This window comes from Oncorhynchus tshawytscha, linkage group LG18 (assembly GCF_018296145.1).
Source record: "Oncorhynchus tshawytscha isolate Ot180627B linkage group LG18, Otsh_v2.0, whole genome shotgun sequence".
Taxonomy (NCBI): domain Eukaryota; kingdom Metazoa; phylum Chordata; class Actinopteri; order Salmoniformes; family Salmonidae; genus Oncorhynchus; species Oncorhynchus tshawytscha.
The window spans coordinates 10479272-10497209 of NC_056446.1; the positions used below are offsets into that span (position 1 = coordinate 10479272).

Here is a 17938-nt window from a genome sequence, read left to right on the forward strand (position 1 = left end):
AAACAAACAGCATATGCATCCAACAAATGTGTCTAGTCACAAGCTTGATGTAGTCATTGCGTGCTAGAAATATGTGAGCAAATAAACTATTTTAATGTAAGTGAATTTGTCCCAATACTTTGTCCCCTAAAATGGGGAGGGGGCAGACTATGTACAAAAAGTGCTGCACATTTTTTAAACTGTTCACCTGATATGGATGAAAATACCCTAAATTTAAAGAGGACAGTCTGCACTTCAGTGTAGCATTCCAAATCCAAAGCACTGGAGTACAGAGCCAAAAACAACTAAATGGGTCACTGTTCCAATAGTTTGAGCTCATTGTATATTTATGGTCTCCTATGTGTGATCTACAGTTGCGTACACTATCAAGGATAACATTTTATGCTGAAAATGTGCAATATCAAGTGAAAACTTACTGGATTGCTCATGAGTGACCGCCATGTTTCGGGCAGGAAATTTCCACTGGCAGCAGGGAAAACACCCATCAGCTGCTCCAGGGGCTTGAACTGAAACACACAGCAACAGACTAGAACACGCCACACAGAACATTACAGGCTTAAACCAGGGGAAGACTGAAGTGGAATGACAGAAGAAAAAAAAGCCTGCAGCCAGACCATTCTTACCGGCTTGGTCCCAAGCTCGAAGTCGGTGAACATGCCTTTGATGTCTTTGAAGTCTGAGGCGAACGGGGCGTAGTGGAACGGGAAGTACCACTTCCAGGATGCGCACCCCTGTCAAAATCAACAGAAACAGTTGAGATGGCCCGGACAAATAATCCTCCAATACCTCACCAACAGCACTGACAGTGGACTAATTAGATGACTGGCTAACTGGGGCCCAATCACCGACGATTTTTACTTTACTCATCTTTTATTTGTGTAAATATTCATTTGCGGAAATGGCAATTCAACAGTAAAATAGTCAATAGATAGCCTACTAAAAAGGATGCCCAAGTGTGAATAAATTCCATTTTAATTATATATAGCCTACATTACACTAATCTAGGTGACATTTGCCCGTGAGTATGACTGACATTTAAATCTTATAAGATTGCATACTCAGGGGAAAATGGAAGTAGTAGAAGTTGCTAAACCATGAAGTTTAATCAGTGTAAGGAAAGAATGGTGGGAAGGACTTGGAAAATCCATGAACATGTCCCAAAAACACTTTCCAATACCAGTTTAGTACCTGTTCACTTACTAACAAAATGAACACTGAAATTCATGTCATCCAATATTGTATGTATTTTCATACACACACATTAGGCAGAGGTGCTAAAAAAATATTAACCCAAAGAATCCAACCCTGAAATGCTTATCCTCGGCTAGTGAATGACCGTCGCCGGCTGGCTGGCTGGTTAGAATGCTCTTCTCGTAGAGAACGAGGTCCCCATATCATTTCAACAGTCGTCACATCAGACTTGGCAAAACTAATTTAAAAACAGACAAGTCTATTATGAAAGGTAACTCATTCAAATAACAAAAAGGTGGCCCACTGTGCCAACACAGGATAAGAATGCGTGAGTCGGACAAAAACAGCCAAATACCCATGTTTAAATATTTACACAGCCCTAGAACATATACATAATCAAATTGCCCGGCACAAATCGATTGTTTTTAAACAAACAACGTGACAAATCAAGGTAACTCCATGTTATGCAGAGCAATCCTACTAATAAAAATAAAATGGGTATGAGCTTTAGCTTTGTGTTTTGGCTTCCGACTAAACCGTTCCGTTTTCCCACAGCGTTTGGCAACATGTGTGCACGCATCATAACTCCAGTGGCACAACCAGCCCAGTGAATGTCTAGCGGAAACTACGAGACACGTCTCCATCAATGGAGGGCCCGGGTAATGAATACATTCAGGCCGTCCCCCGGGACTGCTGTTGATTGCCTCGCATGTGGTGTCAACACAAGGGCCTCGCATGCACAGGGCTCACAATTACCTTGGACAAATCCCTAAACACCAGTCTGATTTAGACTAGGATCTTCTGGAGAGAACCAACACCTAATTATTACATTTTAAGTTAAAGATCAGGATCTGCATCTACAACTAACATTTAAACCGTTTTTTTTTTGGGGGTGGTGGGGGGTTGTTCAGTGACAAAGCAAACGGAGTAGCGAGGACAGCTTGAGTCATCAGATACCGAACAAAGACCTCCAGAGAGTACGTCGTAATCCCCTGAGACCTGAAATTATGGGTCGAAGTGTACACTTTCAGAGAGAGAGATTTTTTTTCTTCTTCCAATTTCAACTTAATACTGCTCAATAATCAGTCAAATAATTGACCATTGAAAGATGACCCATCCAATTCGACCAGGCCTTGTTTTTTTTAAAAGCCCATTCTGAGAGGGACGTTATGATGTTAGTTCTCAGCTGTGCAGGTTAAGCTTTTTAAAGTATGGCCTTGTGTATGCGACTCTGCATCCCGTGCATATGACAAATAAACGTCGGTTTGAGTTAGTGTTGTACCTGGTAGTAGTACCTCAGGACCCAGCAGAGACCTTCCACGTAGGACATGACCACCTTTTTGCGAAAATCATCGTCAGTCGCGTCAACGTCAAACTTGGTCTTGTAGTATCGCTGCTTCCAGCCATCCTCCCACAACCTAACACAGGGACAGTTGTATTCATTCCCCATTCATGCACATAGAGTGGTGTTCATGTTCTATTGTGGGGGTTAGGCAACTAGATTCAGCCACGGGACGATGTGTCAGGGTGCCGGAACATAATTATAAATCATTGGGCTGCGCCCCAATAAATAAATCTTGGGTCAACCGAGAGGCATCTGTTCTTTCAGCCAATCGATTCTTAAACATTGAGAGAGAAACATATACACACACTATGTTTGAATAACAGCCACTATATGTAGGCAGAGCTTTTCTGCTTTAAGCACTGACATTAAAAATTAAGATGCATTTCTAAAAATAGGAAGCCAGAGATCAATTTAGCCTAAACTGATTTTTCTTTTTAGAGAGAGAGATTATATATCTTTTCCCGACCCTCCTCCTCCCACTGACCTTCGCTGCCGTTACGCTCCTGACTTTGCCGGTAATAGGCTACACCAGCGATCAGCAACCTTTTCAATTTGGAGTGGCAATTTACAATTTCCACTGATCTGCATACCAGTTATGATTTTCATATGCACATTTTTCATGTATAATAAAGTCTTTATATCTCAAAATGAAAGGTAATGTGGTTAATCAAAATTGTAAATGAAAATTAAACAAATCTAAAAGTAACTTGCAAAAAACAACCTACATAAAGCCAACAAATCAAAACATTGCAGCCTACAGGAAGAAAATATCCTGATGAATATGAATATCCTATAAATCACATTGGCTACGCATGGCCTGTCTGCAAGGAACTGGAAACATTGCATTAACTATTGTATTATCTCAGTCCTGCATTAACTATTGTATTAACTGGTCCCTGCCCGAAACTCCTGCTAGCAAAACTGCAACCTTGTACAATACCCCATAATGACAAAGCGAAAACAAATTTTGAAAAAAATTTGAAATGAGACTAACCAACAGAAACACCTGTTGCAGCATTGAATGTCCAAGAACAGTGGCCCCCATCATTCTTAAATGGAACTCAGCCAAACTGAGTAATCCGGGGAGAAAGGCCTTGATCAGGGAGGTGACCAAGAGCCTGATGGACAATCAGAGCTCCTCTGTGGAGAATCTTCCATAAGGACAACCATCTCCGCAGCACGCCACCAATCAGGCCTTTATAGTAGAGTGGCCAGACAGAAGGCACTCTTCAGTAAAAGGCACATGACAGCCCGCTTGGAGTTTGCCAAAAGGCACCTAAAGACTCTCAGATCATGTGAAACAAGATTCTCTGGTCTGATGAAATTAAGATTGAACTCTTTAGCCTGAATGCCAAGTGTCACGTCTGGAGGAAACCAGGCACCATCCCTACGGTGAAGCATGGTGGTGGCAGCATCATGCTGTGGGGATGTTTTTCAGCGGCAGGGATTGGGAGACTAGCCAGAATCGAGGCAAAGATGAACAGAGCAAAGTACAGAGATCTTTGATGAAAACCTGCTCCAGAGCGCTCAGAATCTCACCTTCCAACAGGACAACGACCCTATGCACACAGCCAAGACATCACAGGAGTGGCTTTGGAACAAGTCTCTGATTGCCCTTGAGCAGCCAAGCCAGATCTGCAGAGAAGGGGAGAAACTCCCCAAATACAAGTGCCAAGCTTGTAGCACCAAACCCAAGAAGAATCGTTGCTGTAATCACTGGCAAAGGTGCTTCAACAAAGTAATGAGTAAAGGGTCTGAATACTTATAATATTTTTATTATTATAAATTAACAAAAATGTAAAATAAACTGTTTTTGCTTTGTCATTATGGGGTAATGTAGATAGATTCAATTGTTTCCCCCCCAATTTTAGAATAAGGCTGTAACGTACCAAAATGTGTACAAAGTCAAGGGTCTGAATACTTTCCGGAGGCACAGTATATAATTTTACTTAACTGTTGTCGACTCCTATTGTATAGGTGACAAAGCCTTCTAACAAGTAAGGATGAAAGCCTTGGGCCTGCTCATCAATAAAACCATTCTCAGGCTTTGCATTTTTTGTCACTATGCCGAGTAACATATAGAGCACCATTTCCTCATCTTACATACAGGATCTGGTAATTACCATAGTAGTCCATTTCTATGAAGGCTTGGGAGACAAACTAGTTTGCTTCTTTAAGAAGTAGTGTAATGGTTTCGACATACTAGTAGATTGGCGATGCAGTGCCATTCTGCACACATAATCAAGGATGAGCAGCATCTGTCTAGTCCATCCTCCACACTGGCCCACAAGGAGAGCAGCCTAGTAACAGGAAAGCCTCCATGAATACCAATTTAGCCCAATGGATTTAACAGCTTTGGCGAGCGCATCAGGAATTTGAGAATATTCCTTCTTTCCATATTAATCACTTGCATGGACTAGGAGAGGGTGGTTGGAGGTGGTAAGAAACCACAGAGGGGCCCCTGCAGTGGAGAGGCATAAATCACACCATCTCCCTAGCTGAGATGCCTGCCTGGATGGTTGACAGAGTACCTGGTTGACTGACTGACTAGCGTAGGCGTTTACCTGACGTTATCTTCAGGATCTGGTTCGCTGTCGCTGTCCTCGGCTTTCCGCTTCACACCCCGGCCATCCTGCCCATCACTGGTCCCTGCCTGGACAAGATACAAGACGGAGAAGACAGTCAGGAGATAACATACAAGGAAGACATATCCTTAGAAATAAATATACCCACATCTTTCAGTCTGACAAGAAGCAACTTAAAAATGAAAGCACGTGGACAATTTTTCCACCATCGGAGGAAGCAAGAGCGATTGGGACTGATATTCTCCTTTGTTTGAGAGCTCATACCTGATCCTATTGAAATAAAACAACCTCAAGTAGAGAGTGAAGACCTTCCCCTTTGCCACGCTTCCCTTGTGAACACCGCATTCATGTGCAAACTCGGGCTATGGTTCTCATGCATTTATGTAGCAGAGTGAATGGAGGCACTGTAACAGCTTCTTACAATGTACATTCATAACTTTAATAAATTACTTGTAAAGACTGGCATCAATAGAAAATGGCTACCATGCTCAGACTTAACATCAGGTACATACAGGGCTCTAAATTAAAATTCTTCATTGGTAGTAAATTACCTACTGCTCAGATTGTTTCGTAACATGACAAACGTAAGCCTATGTAACAATTAGGCCAGACAAACTTGATTTACAGTTTAACGGATGCCCCTCGACCTTTTATTTTTGCCAATTGATGCACTGTCCACTCGAGGTTTTCCCAAGCTGATACCCAAGAGTAAAAGACCAAACCACTTCAGATCACACGCTTGTTAACATTCAGGGCCTCGGATTGAACAGTGACACCCGCTTGGAACCGGTACGTGCAGATGTTTCATTTCTCTAGCATGCCAGCATGGCTGAGGCGGTGGAAATTCCTACTGTGTGTGTGTCCAGGTTAAATGTAGGATGTCCTCATTATAAACAAAGTTGGTTAAATCCAAATGCTTAATTTTATGTCCTATTAGAAGCAATTAATACCCAAAAACAATGTCAACAAACCAAATGACTGGCCAGAGATCAGGGCATTCATTAGCAAAGCAGATCGTATTGGACAACCAGATTGAAATCAAAATGAGCGATGACATCGAAGTGTGTCAGCTGCATGGCGATTTGCGATTCATAAATGACATTTTACTGGTTCTGCCTGTAGCAGGTCGACAGACAACAAAAAACTTCAAATGAATGTAGTCATCATGCGCTGCCAAACACAGCCTGCATATCCTGCAAAATGCATTGCCAGCGCCACGTGCCGATCAGGAGCTCCACAATGATGCGGTAACTGACTCCAAGGTGGGGACTTTTCATGGCAGCCGGATGAGGATGTGTTGAGTGATTGACTGTATAGGCCGACTGGGCTCAAATTTGCTTCAGTGGATTGACGTTTCTAATTGCGCATGTTAAATAAATACATGTATTCTGTAGATGCCACACAATGGCTGGATTTTAATGCACTTTTTCCAATGCTACATGACAGACCTTGAATGATTGTCCATCTACAAAGTAAAGGCCTAGTCTATGCAAGTCACTTAGGAAAAAAATCTCATTTAGCAGACTCTTTTATTCTAATTCAAGTATACAATGTAACAAATATTTAAGCAACCAGGGACAAGAGGCAGGGCACGCTGTATCCTGAATACAGTCACAGGTAAATGCCATTCAGCACAACACGATAGCAGAGGGCTAGTCAACCCATTTACCTGGGCACAGTTCACTCTAGTTACTACAGAGATCGAAATCCGAAAGTGAAACATCGTTTCCGAGGTCGGACATGCAGACAGCGAGGCTTAGATTAACCTCCGCCGTATCAAACTAAATGCTAGGCAGCAAGGGGAAATAATGTGAGAGTTCAGATAAATACCAAAAAATAATAATAATAATAAAAAATTAAAAAATAAAAACTCTGCTCACTCAACTCACCTTTTCAGAAAAAATCTAAATCTGTTTAAAACAGTAAACCATCTTTGTCTGGCCTAATCAATTAAAAACAGTTCTGTATCAATGTGGTTTGTACAGTAGGCTATAGGCCCAATCCATTACCACTATGCTTGAATAGCCCTGTGTTGCCAATGTTGTTCTTCTCAGACCATATTAAAATGATACTGCTAAACTTAAGGTTTATGATCACACTGGTAATAGATTAGTTGTGAGGTACACCCAGGTGAGCATAAATTCAAATAATTGAATGTATATTTTTTTACTGGACTGATTGCATCGGATGGTCACCACCCCTCTGCTCTCCCTCCTGCTGCAGACTGACCTTGACCAAAAAGCAGACAGTCTTCAAGCTGATGGTGGAACTCAAGGCGCACCGCATTATTTCTGCGTCATGCACAAATTTACATCAAAACATTTAGGAGCATATGAGACCAAAAACAGTCACACTTTAGAGCCCTGGATACATACAGGGTACTGTCAAAGTAAAAGAAAAATAAAGGAAACGCAACAGTGTCTTAATATGGCGTTGGGCCACCAGAACAGCTTCAATGCGCCTTGGCATAGATTCTACAAGTATCTGGAAATCTATTGTATGGATGTAACAACATTCTTTCACGAGAAATTGCATAATTTGGTGTTTTGTTGATGGAAAACGCTGTCTCGGGCACTGCTCCAGAATCACCCACAAGTGTTCAATTAGGTTGAGATCTGGTGACCAAGACGGCCATGGCATACAATGTTATCATGCTTATCTAACCATTCAATGACCAGTCATGCCATGTGGATGAGGGTATTGTCATCCTGGAAGAGGCCACTCCCATCAGGATAGAAGTGCTTCACCATGATCACTCAGAATGGCGGTGTATTTATTGCCGTTTAACATTGCACGCTAAGGGGTTGAGTGGACCTTAGGAAAATGTACCTCACACCATAACAGAGCCACTAGAACCCTCATTTACTGTATATACACACAATTTAACATGGACACAATTCCTGTGCTGCATTTGATCAATACAATCAATAAAATTTTGCAATAGGGCAGAGAAATGAAGCAGTTTTAAAGCTAATTTCCTGCAATTCTAGACCTTTTGCCATGACTTACACCATGCTCATATGATATGAGTGAGAGTAACTAACAATCAAATGGGAGGGGGGTCAAGTGCCAAGCAGTGGTCTTGGTATGACTCGGTTGGGAAATGAACCCCCAATCTCAGAGCAGACACTAACCAGAGTAGTACGAACATCCCATAATCGCCTGCTGCGCCCTAACATCTTATTAGTGGCTAGTAAATAAAAGGAGTCTTCCTTCTGCACCAAGTTAACCAGAAGCAATATCCCCATGATCAGCCCTCATCATACCCTGTTGTGCTGGTCCCTGCCCTGCATCCGCATATCGAAGGCTTGGTGCCGCGCATTCTGAACCACCTCAGGTCTGCCTCTGCCGCCAAGGGCCTGGGGGGCAAACTGACCGCTGGTCAGGTAGGATGGGCCCTGCTGCTGAGCCTAGGGAACACAAATTCACACACACATACTCGCAATTAACAACGTTAGTTTCCCCACTTGTTTCCTGGTTTCTCGTTTCCTAATCTTGCAGAATTTTGGTTTCCCAGGTCTAAATTAGTCAAGTCCAAAGAAAGAACTAGCATACAATGCAGCAGCCCTCAAGGGCCAGAGTTGTACACATCTATTGAGGGAACATTTCAAACAGTTCCCATCTTCAATACAGAGCTAGAACATGGACAGTTTCAGAATAAATGAAAAATACTGTACGTGGGATTGCCCATTGAAACGAATGAACTTGCATAGTCCGTTCAAAGAAAGACGGAAAATGTGAGGACTGAGGGCTTCATTCAAAACATCTTGTCAAGCAAATAGCCATAACATGGGTACATCTTTCCACTTACCTTCATCCTCTTCTTTTTCTCCTTATTCCTTCGCTTGAATCCCTCCTGCAAGACAAACCCCATTAGTTACAAACAGTGAAGCTGGAAAAGGACATGGCTTTCAGTTCACAACGACTAATTCCCTGACTTTTGCATCAACCACATTATCTTAAATAACGACAGTGTCAAATACCTACCTGAACGAGCCATTTGAAATCAAATACCCATGCAGTGGTTAATGAAAATCATATGGAAAATCTCCCAGCCCACTGTTTAGCCAGAGAAGAATATAATCTATTGAGCAGTACTTTCCCTGCTGAAAGCTACTGATCCTCCTTAGTCTTACATCATCCTCTTTGCGCTTCTTGAAGATGTTGTCTTCAGCCACACCGATTGCCTGCATGATCAACTCAACACTCTCCAACTTGACAAAGCCATTCTCTGTAATGTACCCCTGTGAGGAGGGACAAAGACCAAGTTAAGGCTATGAACAAATACCTGGGTAAGGAGGAAAGTCAGGACAGCTGTTAAGGGGATGTGTCCTAGACAACTTAAGCCTAGTCCTGGACCAAAAACCTTTTTCAGGGGAGAATTCCAATTGAGCATGCTTTTTAGTCCAGGACTAAAAAATAAAAATCGGTGTTTGGGAAACTGAACCATATACTTTTCTTGAAGGGGACATAACTAAGCCTACACTGACAACACTTACCCCAGTCTTGTGCACAACGTCTTTGTAGATGCCCACCAGTCGATCTATCGCACCCTCTCTGAAAGACACGAAAAGTATCAACTGAAATGTATGGAAAGAGTGAGAATTCATTGTTGTCAAGGTGTTTTCAAGACCGTAAGCATCATCTCAGTTCAGTCAGGCTTACCTAATCTCTAAGGACGGTAAATGAGGCAGGAAATCATTGCCAACGAAGAAGCACATGAAGACCCAGTCGTCGACAGTCCTCTCAAAGTCAAAGGGAAAGGGCAGACTGGCCATTGTCAACTCTCGCTCCAGGTACTATGGAAAAGAAAACAAACCTTGAAAAACAGATGTCCAAAAACACAACTAGAAGTATTTTTAGAAATTCAAGAAGATATGACAGAACGTACCTCACGCAAAACGCACAGCCTGATGAATATGAACTCCTGTTCAGAAGTCGGCATAGCGTCTGCAAACTCATCATGCTGCAATAAGAACACAACATTGGTCAACGCTGTTGATCAACGTAGAGAAAACGGAATGTTGACCTTTTTAGGAGAGGTTTACTGAACGCATAGTGATGGACTAAAAACCAAACTCAATGGAGAAGCTCCATTGAAAATGATTTTTAGTCCTGGACTGGGCCTAATCTATGTCTGTGAAACTGGCCCTTGGAGACATAGCTATAATGTCAATGTACCTCTCCCTGTTTCTCCCTGGCCACTCCCTGGCAGTCCTTGATCTCATGGCCTTTCTGTCCACACATAGCACAGGGCCTGGGCTGGTTGGGCTTGAACTCCTCTCGGATGATGGTGAAATTGGGCTCGTGAGTGGCAAGGCCCAGCATGATAAGGTCAGCTAGGGAAATCCAAAATAAAATATGCAAACAGAATAGAAGAGGACATTCAGCAACTCTTGGATAACAGTGGCAGTTGATGAAAGAGGGTCTATTGTTAAAATGTAAAAACCCACGTGTTTCGACCCTTCATCAGTATTGTTGTGCAAACAGAAAACCTTGAATACATTGAAAGGCTGAAAATAGCTCTGAAGTACTGCATTTTATACATGCTTTGTCATCCGGGACAATTAACTCCGGTTTCTACAGCACTATGTTAATTAAATGACCTAGTCTATATTATGAGCCATGCCTGCATTATCATCTACAAATGCTAATATGCACGTACAATACCATGATTTATCCATTTGGAGGGAGGGGGAAGAGCGATGCGCCCAAAATGGCACCGTTTCCCTAGAAATTACACAACATTTGACCAGAGCCCCACTGACCCTGGTCAAAAGTAGTGCACTAATGTAAGGCCTAGGATGCCATTTGTGACACAGCCTGAATGTATCAATCTCCTCTTCAAGCTAATTACATACAACAAAATCCCTCCTTTGCTCACCAAGTGCATCATGAACCATGGAATGCTGAAGCTTTTATCTATCATGTCCTGTGTAAGTGCACCCATTCAAAACTAACTGGCCATTAATATAGCAGAACAATAAGGCATGCAGAAAACCGTGAAGCTCTATCGTCTAACAATGTACAAGGTTGGAGAGTTGCAAGTAGTGATGCTAACTGTTTTTAAGGACTGGAAACCAGGAACATGTTAATACGCACTATCATGAACTTAATTTATAGACGTCTCAAAAGTAGTCTTAGAAAAACAAAGCATGTACGCCATCACCGTTAACCACAGACCTTGAGCCCGTCAGGCTCAATAAGATGTCAATACATTGTTAACTGCTCAACAAAACCTGAATATGAATCACTGCATCTACATACCTTCAAGTTGGTTTGACAAGAGTGTTAACAGTAATTGTGGCATCTAATTTGCTTTTGTGTCTTTACCCATCATGCTCTCTCATAACTACAAGTTGCAGGATATATAAAACACAGCTTTGGGGAAAGCTCTTGCTATAGATGCTCAACTTTCTCCCATTGTTGGTTACTCTTCAATACTTAAGAGACCGTTGTGGTGCAAAGCTTACCGTCAGCTCCACAAAGACAGTGGTGTGTGTTGGGGTCATGGTGAGGCTGAGCTGTGAGAAACAAAAAAGATAAATGGATGGATTATGAGTCATTACATATAGTTAGCATATATGTGATTGCAGAGCTTGAAATAAAAAGTTGCACTAAGACAGAAGGCCATTTGAGACCTTGTAATATGCCTGGCAGAAATCACAATGTCACAAATTACCTTTAAAAAAAAGGGCCAATAACCACATATTGAAAATGACCATAAATGGCTCATACCTCTCTGTCGCCTGATATAGTCCATGATCTTATGCTCCCCCTCACCAGGGACACTGGCGTCAGACAATATGACCTAAAACAAATAAAGAATGTTCCCATATGAGCAATGATAGCAATACTCAATGCATATGACCATGTCAGACTTGACCTTGGTTTCATTTCCAATAAACACATAGAGAAATGTTCTAAGGCAGGGCTGCCCAACCCTCTTCCTGGAGATCTAGAGTCCTGTAGGATTTCTGTCCAACCCTAATTTAGCATATCTGACTCAGCTAGTTAAGGTCTTGTTCAAAAGCTAATTGGTAGAATCAGATGTATTAAATTAGGGTTGGACTGAAAACCCACAGGACTGTAGATCTCCAGGAAGAGGATTGGGCAGCCCCTGTTCTAAGGCCTTTCTGAGCAGAAGAACTGACCAACATAACACTTAAAACGTTTCAGCTTGAGGCCAAAATGTGTCAGCTTTTAAATAAATTAAAGACCACCAATACATTAGAATTTGTTGTGTTCTTTTTCGAAGATGCAATCACCTTTTTTGCAATAATACTTATAATACTTACTGTAATGTTACGCCATCCAGGGTCATTACTGAGTCTGTCTGCAATGTAGTAACGGAGACACTTTGCAAGGTTGTCCATGAACTCTGTGCCCTAGAGAATATTCAAATGAATAATGAATTTCCAAACAGTATTCACAATTTAGCAGCCTGACAAAAATGTGTCAAAAAGTACCCGGGGCAAGTTCCTCTGCAATCAGAGATCTCAGCTTTAGTGCACCGTCATGAAGACATTTTACACTGCAAAATATTGGTGACAGTAACACAGCCTTAGAAAATATTGTTATTATACAAGAAAAGCCTCAAATACTTACTGGGGTGATACAGTTACTGTCAAATCTCTCCTTGATTTCATCAGGTGGAAGATACCCTCCTAAAAGGTGAAGATTAAAAAGTTGTTTCATATATTTAGTATGTAATTATTTTATGGCAAATATTTCTCATTAAAATGTGCTTAGTCTAAATTCTAATGGAACGATAAGTATAGACAGTTTTCTAAAAATAAATGCACCTCTCCCGAGGATCTCCTCTCGGATGCGGGATTTCTCCTCAACCAGTTCCACTCCTTCCTTGGAGGCACGGAATCGCCTGGACCTCTGCTGGTTCATTTTGGCACGAGGGGCCTGTTCAGAGATAAACAGAATGTCACAACTGCTGCACAGGTCATTGGCCAACATGTTGTTTGAACAAAAACTGTAGGATATCTAAAAGGGGTTAATAGAAAAAAAGTTTCTCCCATGAAAAGAAAGCAGCAGAACTTACCACTCCATCAATAGCCATGTAAAGAACCCTTCTGGGCCGCACAATGTTGAAGAGCCGATCCATGTATTCAAAGATGGCAACCATCATTTCATCTTCATTTTTGGGTGCAGCCCTGTGAAAGTGAAGTGGAGTTTTAGAGGGTTAATACTAGAATAACATCACAACTCAATGTACTACACAAGAGTACTACCATAGAGATTCATAGCTATTGAGTGTATTCCAAATGGCACAGTATATATACTGCACTACTTTTGACCAGCGCTCTATGGGACCTGGTCAAAAGTAATACACTATAAAGTGTATTATAACATTTCTGTACAGCACTGTGACATCAGCTGATGTAAGAAGGGCTTCATGAATACATTTGTAAGATTGATTGATATAAAGGGAATATGGGGCAATGCTATGTTCTGTGAGGAGGACTCACTTGTCTTCAGGATGTGTACAGGGGTGAATGATCCCATTCATATCCAAGTACAAATTGTCAAACTCCACTTCATTTGGATTCGGTTTGCTGGTATCAACAGGAATCCGTACACCGTTGCATTCCTTGGACTGTGAGTAAAGGGAAGATGGAACCAAAATTAATGAAACATTCTTGCAATGACACAACTAATGATAACCTTATTTATGTAACAATACTTGGCTGCGCCATGCATAAGACTCTGCCAAACGTTCTCTAGTCATAACATCGACAGGCCGTCTAGTTTCAGTTTTGTTTGCAAACCAATGGAAAGCCAACTCGACTCGCGAGTTTGTCACTCAATAGTCGTTTCACAATGAATTATTCTCGGCCCCGGGCTCTCTCAGCCCTTGACAATTAAACAACGTTTTACGATGGAATTGAGTGGCGACTAGTTTGGGCGGACTGGAGCTCCGACGTAACAAAATTAAGTGAATATGAAAACGTATTTTAGTGCACAAAGAATTTACACACGACATTCTGTGTAATGTGTCATTTTTTTGGGGTGCTGAGGTCAGTTTTTGATAATCATCCTTTTATGTTTTTGATAAACTTCCTTTTATGTAACGTCGGAGCTCCAGTCACCGATAAACTCCACAATTTACGATGGAGTTGGCCATCTTAGCCCAAGGCTAGACTGGCCCTGTGATAATGACGTGCATGTGTAGCCATCTAAATTGCAAGTAGCATAGTTGGTGCGCTGGCTTGCTAACGTCAGTTGCGTGCATCCCATACATTGTTCATTCAATCTAAAAATGGCTGTTAATGTTACACTACTAATATAGTTAAGATATATAATAGCTAGTTACGTAATGTTATATCTAAAGTGCAGTAACGTTCGTACCTGCTAGCTGCGCTAACAAACAGTTTACAGGAATAAATAGCATAATTATTACACGGCCTTAAAAATGCGCAACACTAGCTGGCGCTACCAATCAGGTAGCTGGCTACAAACAAAGACGTACCCTCTCCTCAGTACAATGGACAACAATCGTGGAATATTTCCGACTCAACCAACGAAAAAATGCGGGGACTCCCATCTCCCGTAGTTTCACAATACGCTACACACAGCTATAAATTATGACATATGTTTAAAACGGTTAAACGACTTGGTTAAAAACGACGGCTGGAGGAATAGCTAACTGTTTTGCTAGCTACGCGTTTCCAAATAAACTACTGATCACGTTTGATTTCCGGGTTATAGGGTTTATCTTCCGGGAGCCATTTTGCACATGTGAGGAATCGAATAGCGCCGCCATCGCGAATTCAAAAATACCTCAGAGATTCAAACCATAAAGAGGAGAACGCTGAGGTATTACATGTTGAAACGTTCAAATGTTGCGTTCGTAACCAAGTGGAAAGGTTTTATTTACAACACTAACGCCCCTCCAAATTTTAACTTGTATTAATATGGTTTTTGAACACTATAATTAGTTTACAAGCATGATCGCTGTACTTTTAGTTTGGGGTTTTACCAGCTTGTTGGCAATTAGCTAATCTGAGTTTCTCAGTGAGTTCTACTAATGAAACTAAAAGGGTGCATACTGTCACCCTGTGTGTGTTGTTTGAACAGGTATAAGGCTAAGGTTGGTGATTTACTGCCACCTGCAGTTTACAGAAGGCTGCTGTGGGGAGGATGGCTCATAATAATGGATGGAATGGAGTCAATGGAACAGTATCAAACACATGGAAACCATGTGTTTGGTGTGTTCGATACCATTCCATTGATTCCGTTCCAGCCATAGGAGCCCGCCCTCCCCACGGTACCACCGGCCTCCTGTGCTTCAGTCATGGGGTTCCCGAGAGGCGCAGCAGTCTAAGGCACTGCATCTCAGTGCTTGAGGCATCACTACAGACACCCTGGTTCGAATCCAGGCTGCATCACAACCGGCCGTGATTGGGAGTCCCATAGGGCGGCTTACAATTGGCCCACCGTTGTCCAGGTTTGGCTGGTGTAGGCCCTCATTGTAAATAAGAATCTGTTCTTAACTGACTTGCCCAGTTAAATAAATACAACTGGAATGTTTGTTCATGATGCATTGGGCCATCCCTCCTGATGACCTGGAAGGAATCATTTAATCCTTCCCACCCCGTTGACTACCTCAAAATGGTGAAAGTCCTCAATGGCGCTGCCCATGCTAAAACAGACTTTTGGGCACTAGAGTCCTCTATCTATCTCTATGGCTGTAACAGGGTAGAGGACAGGTGCCTCTGAATTATGGTACACTCATGGAACGTTTCCTTTGAGGATTTACCCCTGTGTTTTACCCAAAAGGCTCAGACATTTCTGTTTCCATCTACATGGGCCGGCACCCGTGTCTCACTGGGCCATGGCTCCGGAGGACCTGCTCTAACTTGGATCCAAGGCAAGGCTCAGAGTACTTTTCAACTTGCATTCACATAACAATGGCCAGGGTTGGGTAGGTTACTTCTTATATGTAATCCGTTACTAGTTACCTGTCAAAAATGTTAATCAGTAGGCTAATTTAACTTTTGGATTACCCAAACTCAGGAACGTAATTGTATTACTTTCAGTTACTTTCCCCCTAATAGGAATTAGAAGAAGACAAAAAGGATCCATCAAACGTGTTTGGTGTGTCATCATAGTGGTCTCTGACTTGTGGTCAGACTTGCTCAGGTGGAACAAACTTATACTTGCGCCTTTTTTCAATGCTGAATTGAAGGTCCTTTCTAAATGTAAAAGTAATCCAAGAAGAATCATCTAGTTTTTCAAAAGTATCTGTAATCTGATTACAATATTTAGCTGGTAATGGCGACGTCCAGGTTGTCTTGGGGGCTGCCATCCTTACCTCAAGAAGGAAGCCTTCTGCGACGGTGGCCTCGGGGGTTCCATTCTGACCTTGCCACTCGGGTGAGGAAACCGCTGCATTGTCCAATGGTCCAGGGCTGGGAGGAGGAGTAACCAACGTCAGAAAATCGTTCCAGAACTGTGCATGAGCCTTCCCACTTGTTCATGAGTTTTGGGCTCTTTTGCTTGATTCCTGCTTCCAACAAGCTATGCTGTAAAGAGTGTCCAGACGCTGCTGAAGGTGGAGGAGGTACTCCAAGCCTGTGGCTCTTGGAATCTCGGGCTCCGGTGGTATCCAAAGGACAAGTCTGCCAGTGGATTCCTGCACTGTCTGATTAAACCGTTCAATTAATTCTGATTAAACCGTTCAACGAGCCCATTGCTTTGGGGAGACAGAGGTGGTCCTTGTCTTACGTACCCCCAGCGTCTCACAGACTTTGTTGAACACCTTAGCTTCAACATTTCTCCTCCGATTGCTGTTGAGTTCTTCTGGTGCTTCAAATCGGCAGAACATATCCACCAGCTTGTTGGCAGTAGTTGTGGTGCCCTGGCCGGGGACCTCGTAGGCCTCTGGCCGCTTGGTAAAGTAGTCCATGGCCACAAGTACATATTGGTTACCCTCCTCCGTCATGGGGAAAGGACCCAGGATGTCCACCCCAACCCGCTCCATGGGGGCCCCCACCTGGTATTGCTGCAACGGGGCATGGGAGCATCCAGTTGGTCCTTTGTGGGCAGTACAGGTGTTGCAGGTCTGCACATACTGTTCTGTGTCTTGACGACAGCCAGCCTAGTAGTTTCCCTCAGAGGCATTGGAGGGTATTTTGTGTACCCAAAGTAGACTTCCCAAACCGACCCATGGATAGCTCTGAGGGCATGGGCACACATGGAACGAGGCACGAGCCGCTGCCACACCACTGAGTTGCCTGCTAGTTTACTCCATCTTCGAAACAGCACACCATTGTGAATGGCAAGGTCGTCCCACTGGGAGTAGTAGGCCTTGGCTTCGGGGCACAGGGGTGAGACACTGTTCCATGCAGGCCACTGGTAGGTCTCCAACCAGCCCTTCCCAGTTGTCAACACTGAGTCATCTTCCTGCTTCCACTTCAGGTCAAATCAAATCAAATCAAATTTTATTTGTCACATACACATGGTTAGCAGATGTTAATGCGAGTGTAGCGAAATGCTTGTGCTTCTAGTTCCGACAATGCAGTAATAACGAGCAAGTAATCTAACTAACAATTCCAAAAAAAACTACTGTCATACACAGTGTAAGGGGATAAAGAATATGTACATAAGGATATATGAATGAGTGATGGTACAGAGCAGCATAGGCAAGATACAGTAGATGATATCGAGTACAGTATATACATATGAGATAAGTATGTAAACCAAGTGGCATAGTTAAAGTGGCTAGTGATACATGTATTACATAAGGATGCAGTCGATGATATAGAGTACAGTATCAACGTATGCATATGAGATGAACAAT

At 42.5% G+C, this 17938-nt stretch overlaps 1 protein-coding gene across 1 annotated transcript in view; it reads right to left on the reverse strand.

Annotated features, from left to right (window-relative positions):
* LOC112217472 (5'-3' exoribonuclease 2) overlaps positions 1–14827 on the reverse strand; it is a 30475-nt gene extending 15648 nt beyond the window's left edge. The window contains exons 1-19 of the mRNA XM_024377771.2: positions 14606–14827; positions 13605–13732; positions 13178–13289; positions 12927–13038; positions 12730–12788; positions 12420–12509; positions 11860–11932; positions 11595–11645; positions 10303–10460; positions 10013–10087; positions 9787–9920; positions 9621–9678; positions 9258–9365; positions 8933–8977; positions 8388–8531; positions 5101–5189; positions 2474–2609; positions 624–731; positions 417–506 (exon numbers count right to left, since the gene is read on the reverse strand). Of these exons, the coding sequence (XP_024233539.1) occupies positions 417–506; positions 624–731; positions 2474–2609; positions 5101–5189; positions 8388–8531; positions 8933–8977; positions 9258–9365; positions 9621–9678; positions 9787–9920; positions 10013–10087; positions 10303–10460; positions 11595–11645; positions 11860–11932; positions 12420–12509; positions 12730–12788; positions 12927–13038; positions 13178–13289; positions 13605–13732; positions 14606–14680 (1845 nt within the window). The 5' untranslated portion in view covers positions 14681–14827. The remainder of the gene's footprint in view (positions 1–416; positions 507–623; positions 732–2473; positions 2610–5100; positions 5190–8387; positions 8532–8932; positions 8978–9257; positions 9366–9620; positions 9679–9786; positions 9921–10012; positions 10088–10302; positions 10461–11594; positions 11646–11859; positions 11933–12419; positions 12510–12729; positions 12789–12926; positions 13039–13177; positions 13290–13604; positions 13733–14605) is intronic.
* Between the last annotated feature and the right edge of the window lie 3111 nt (positions 14828–17938).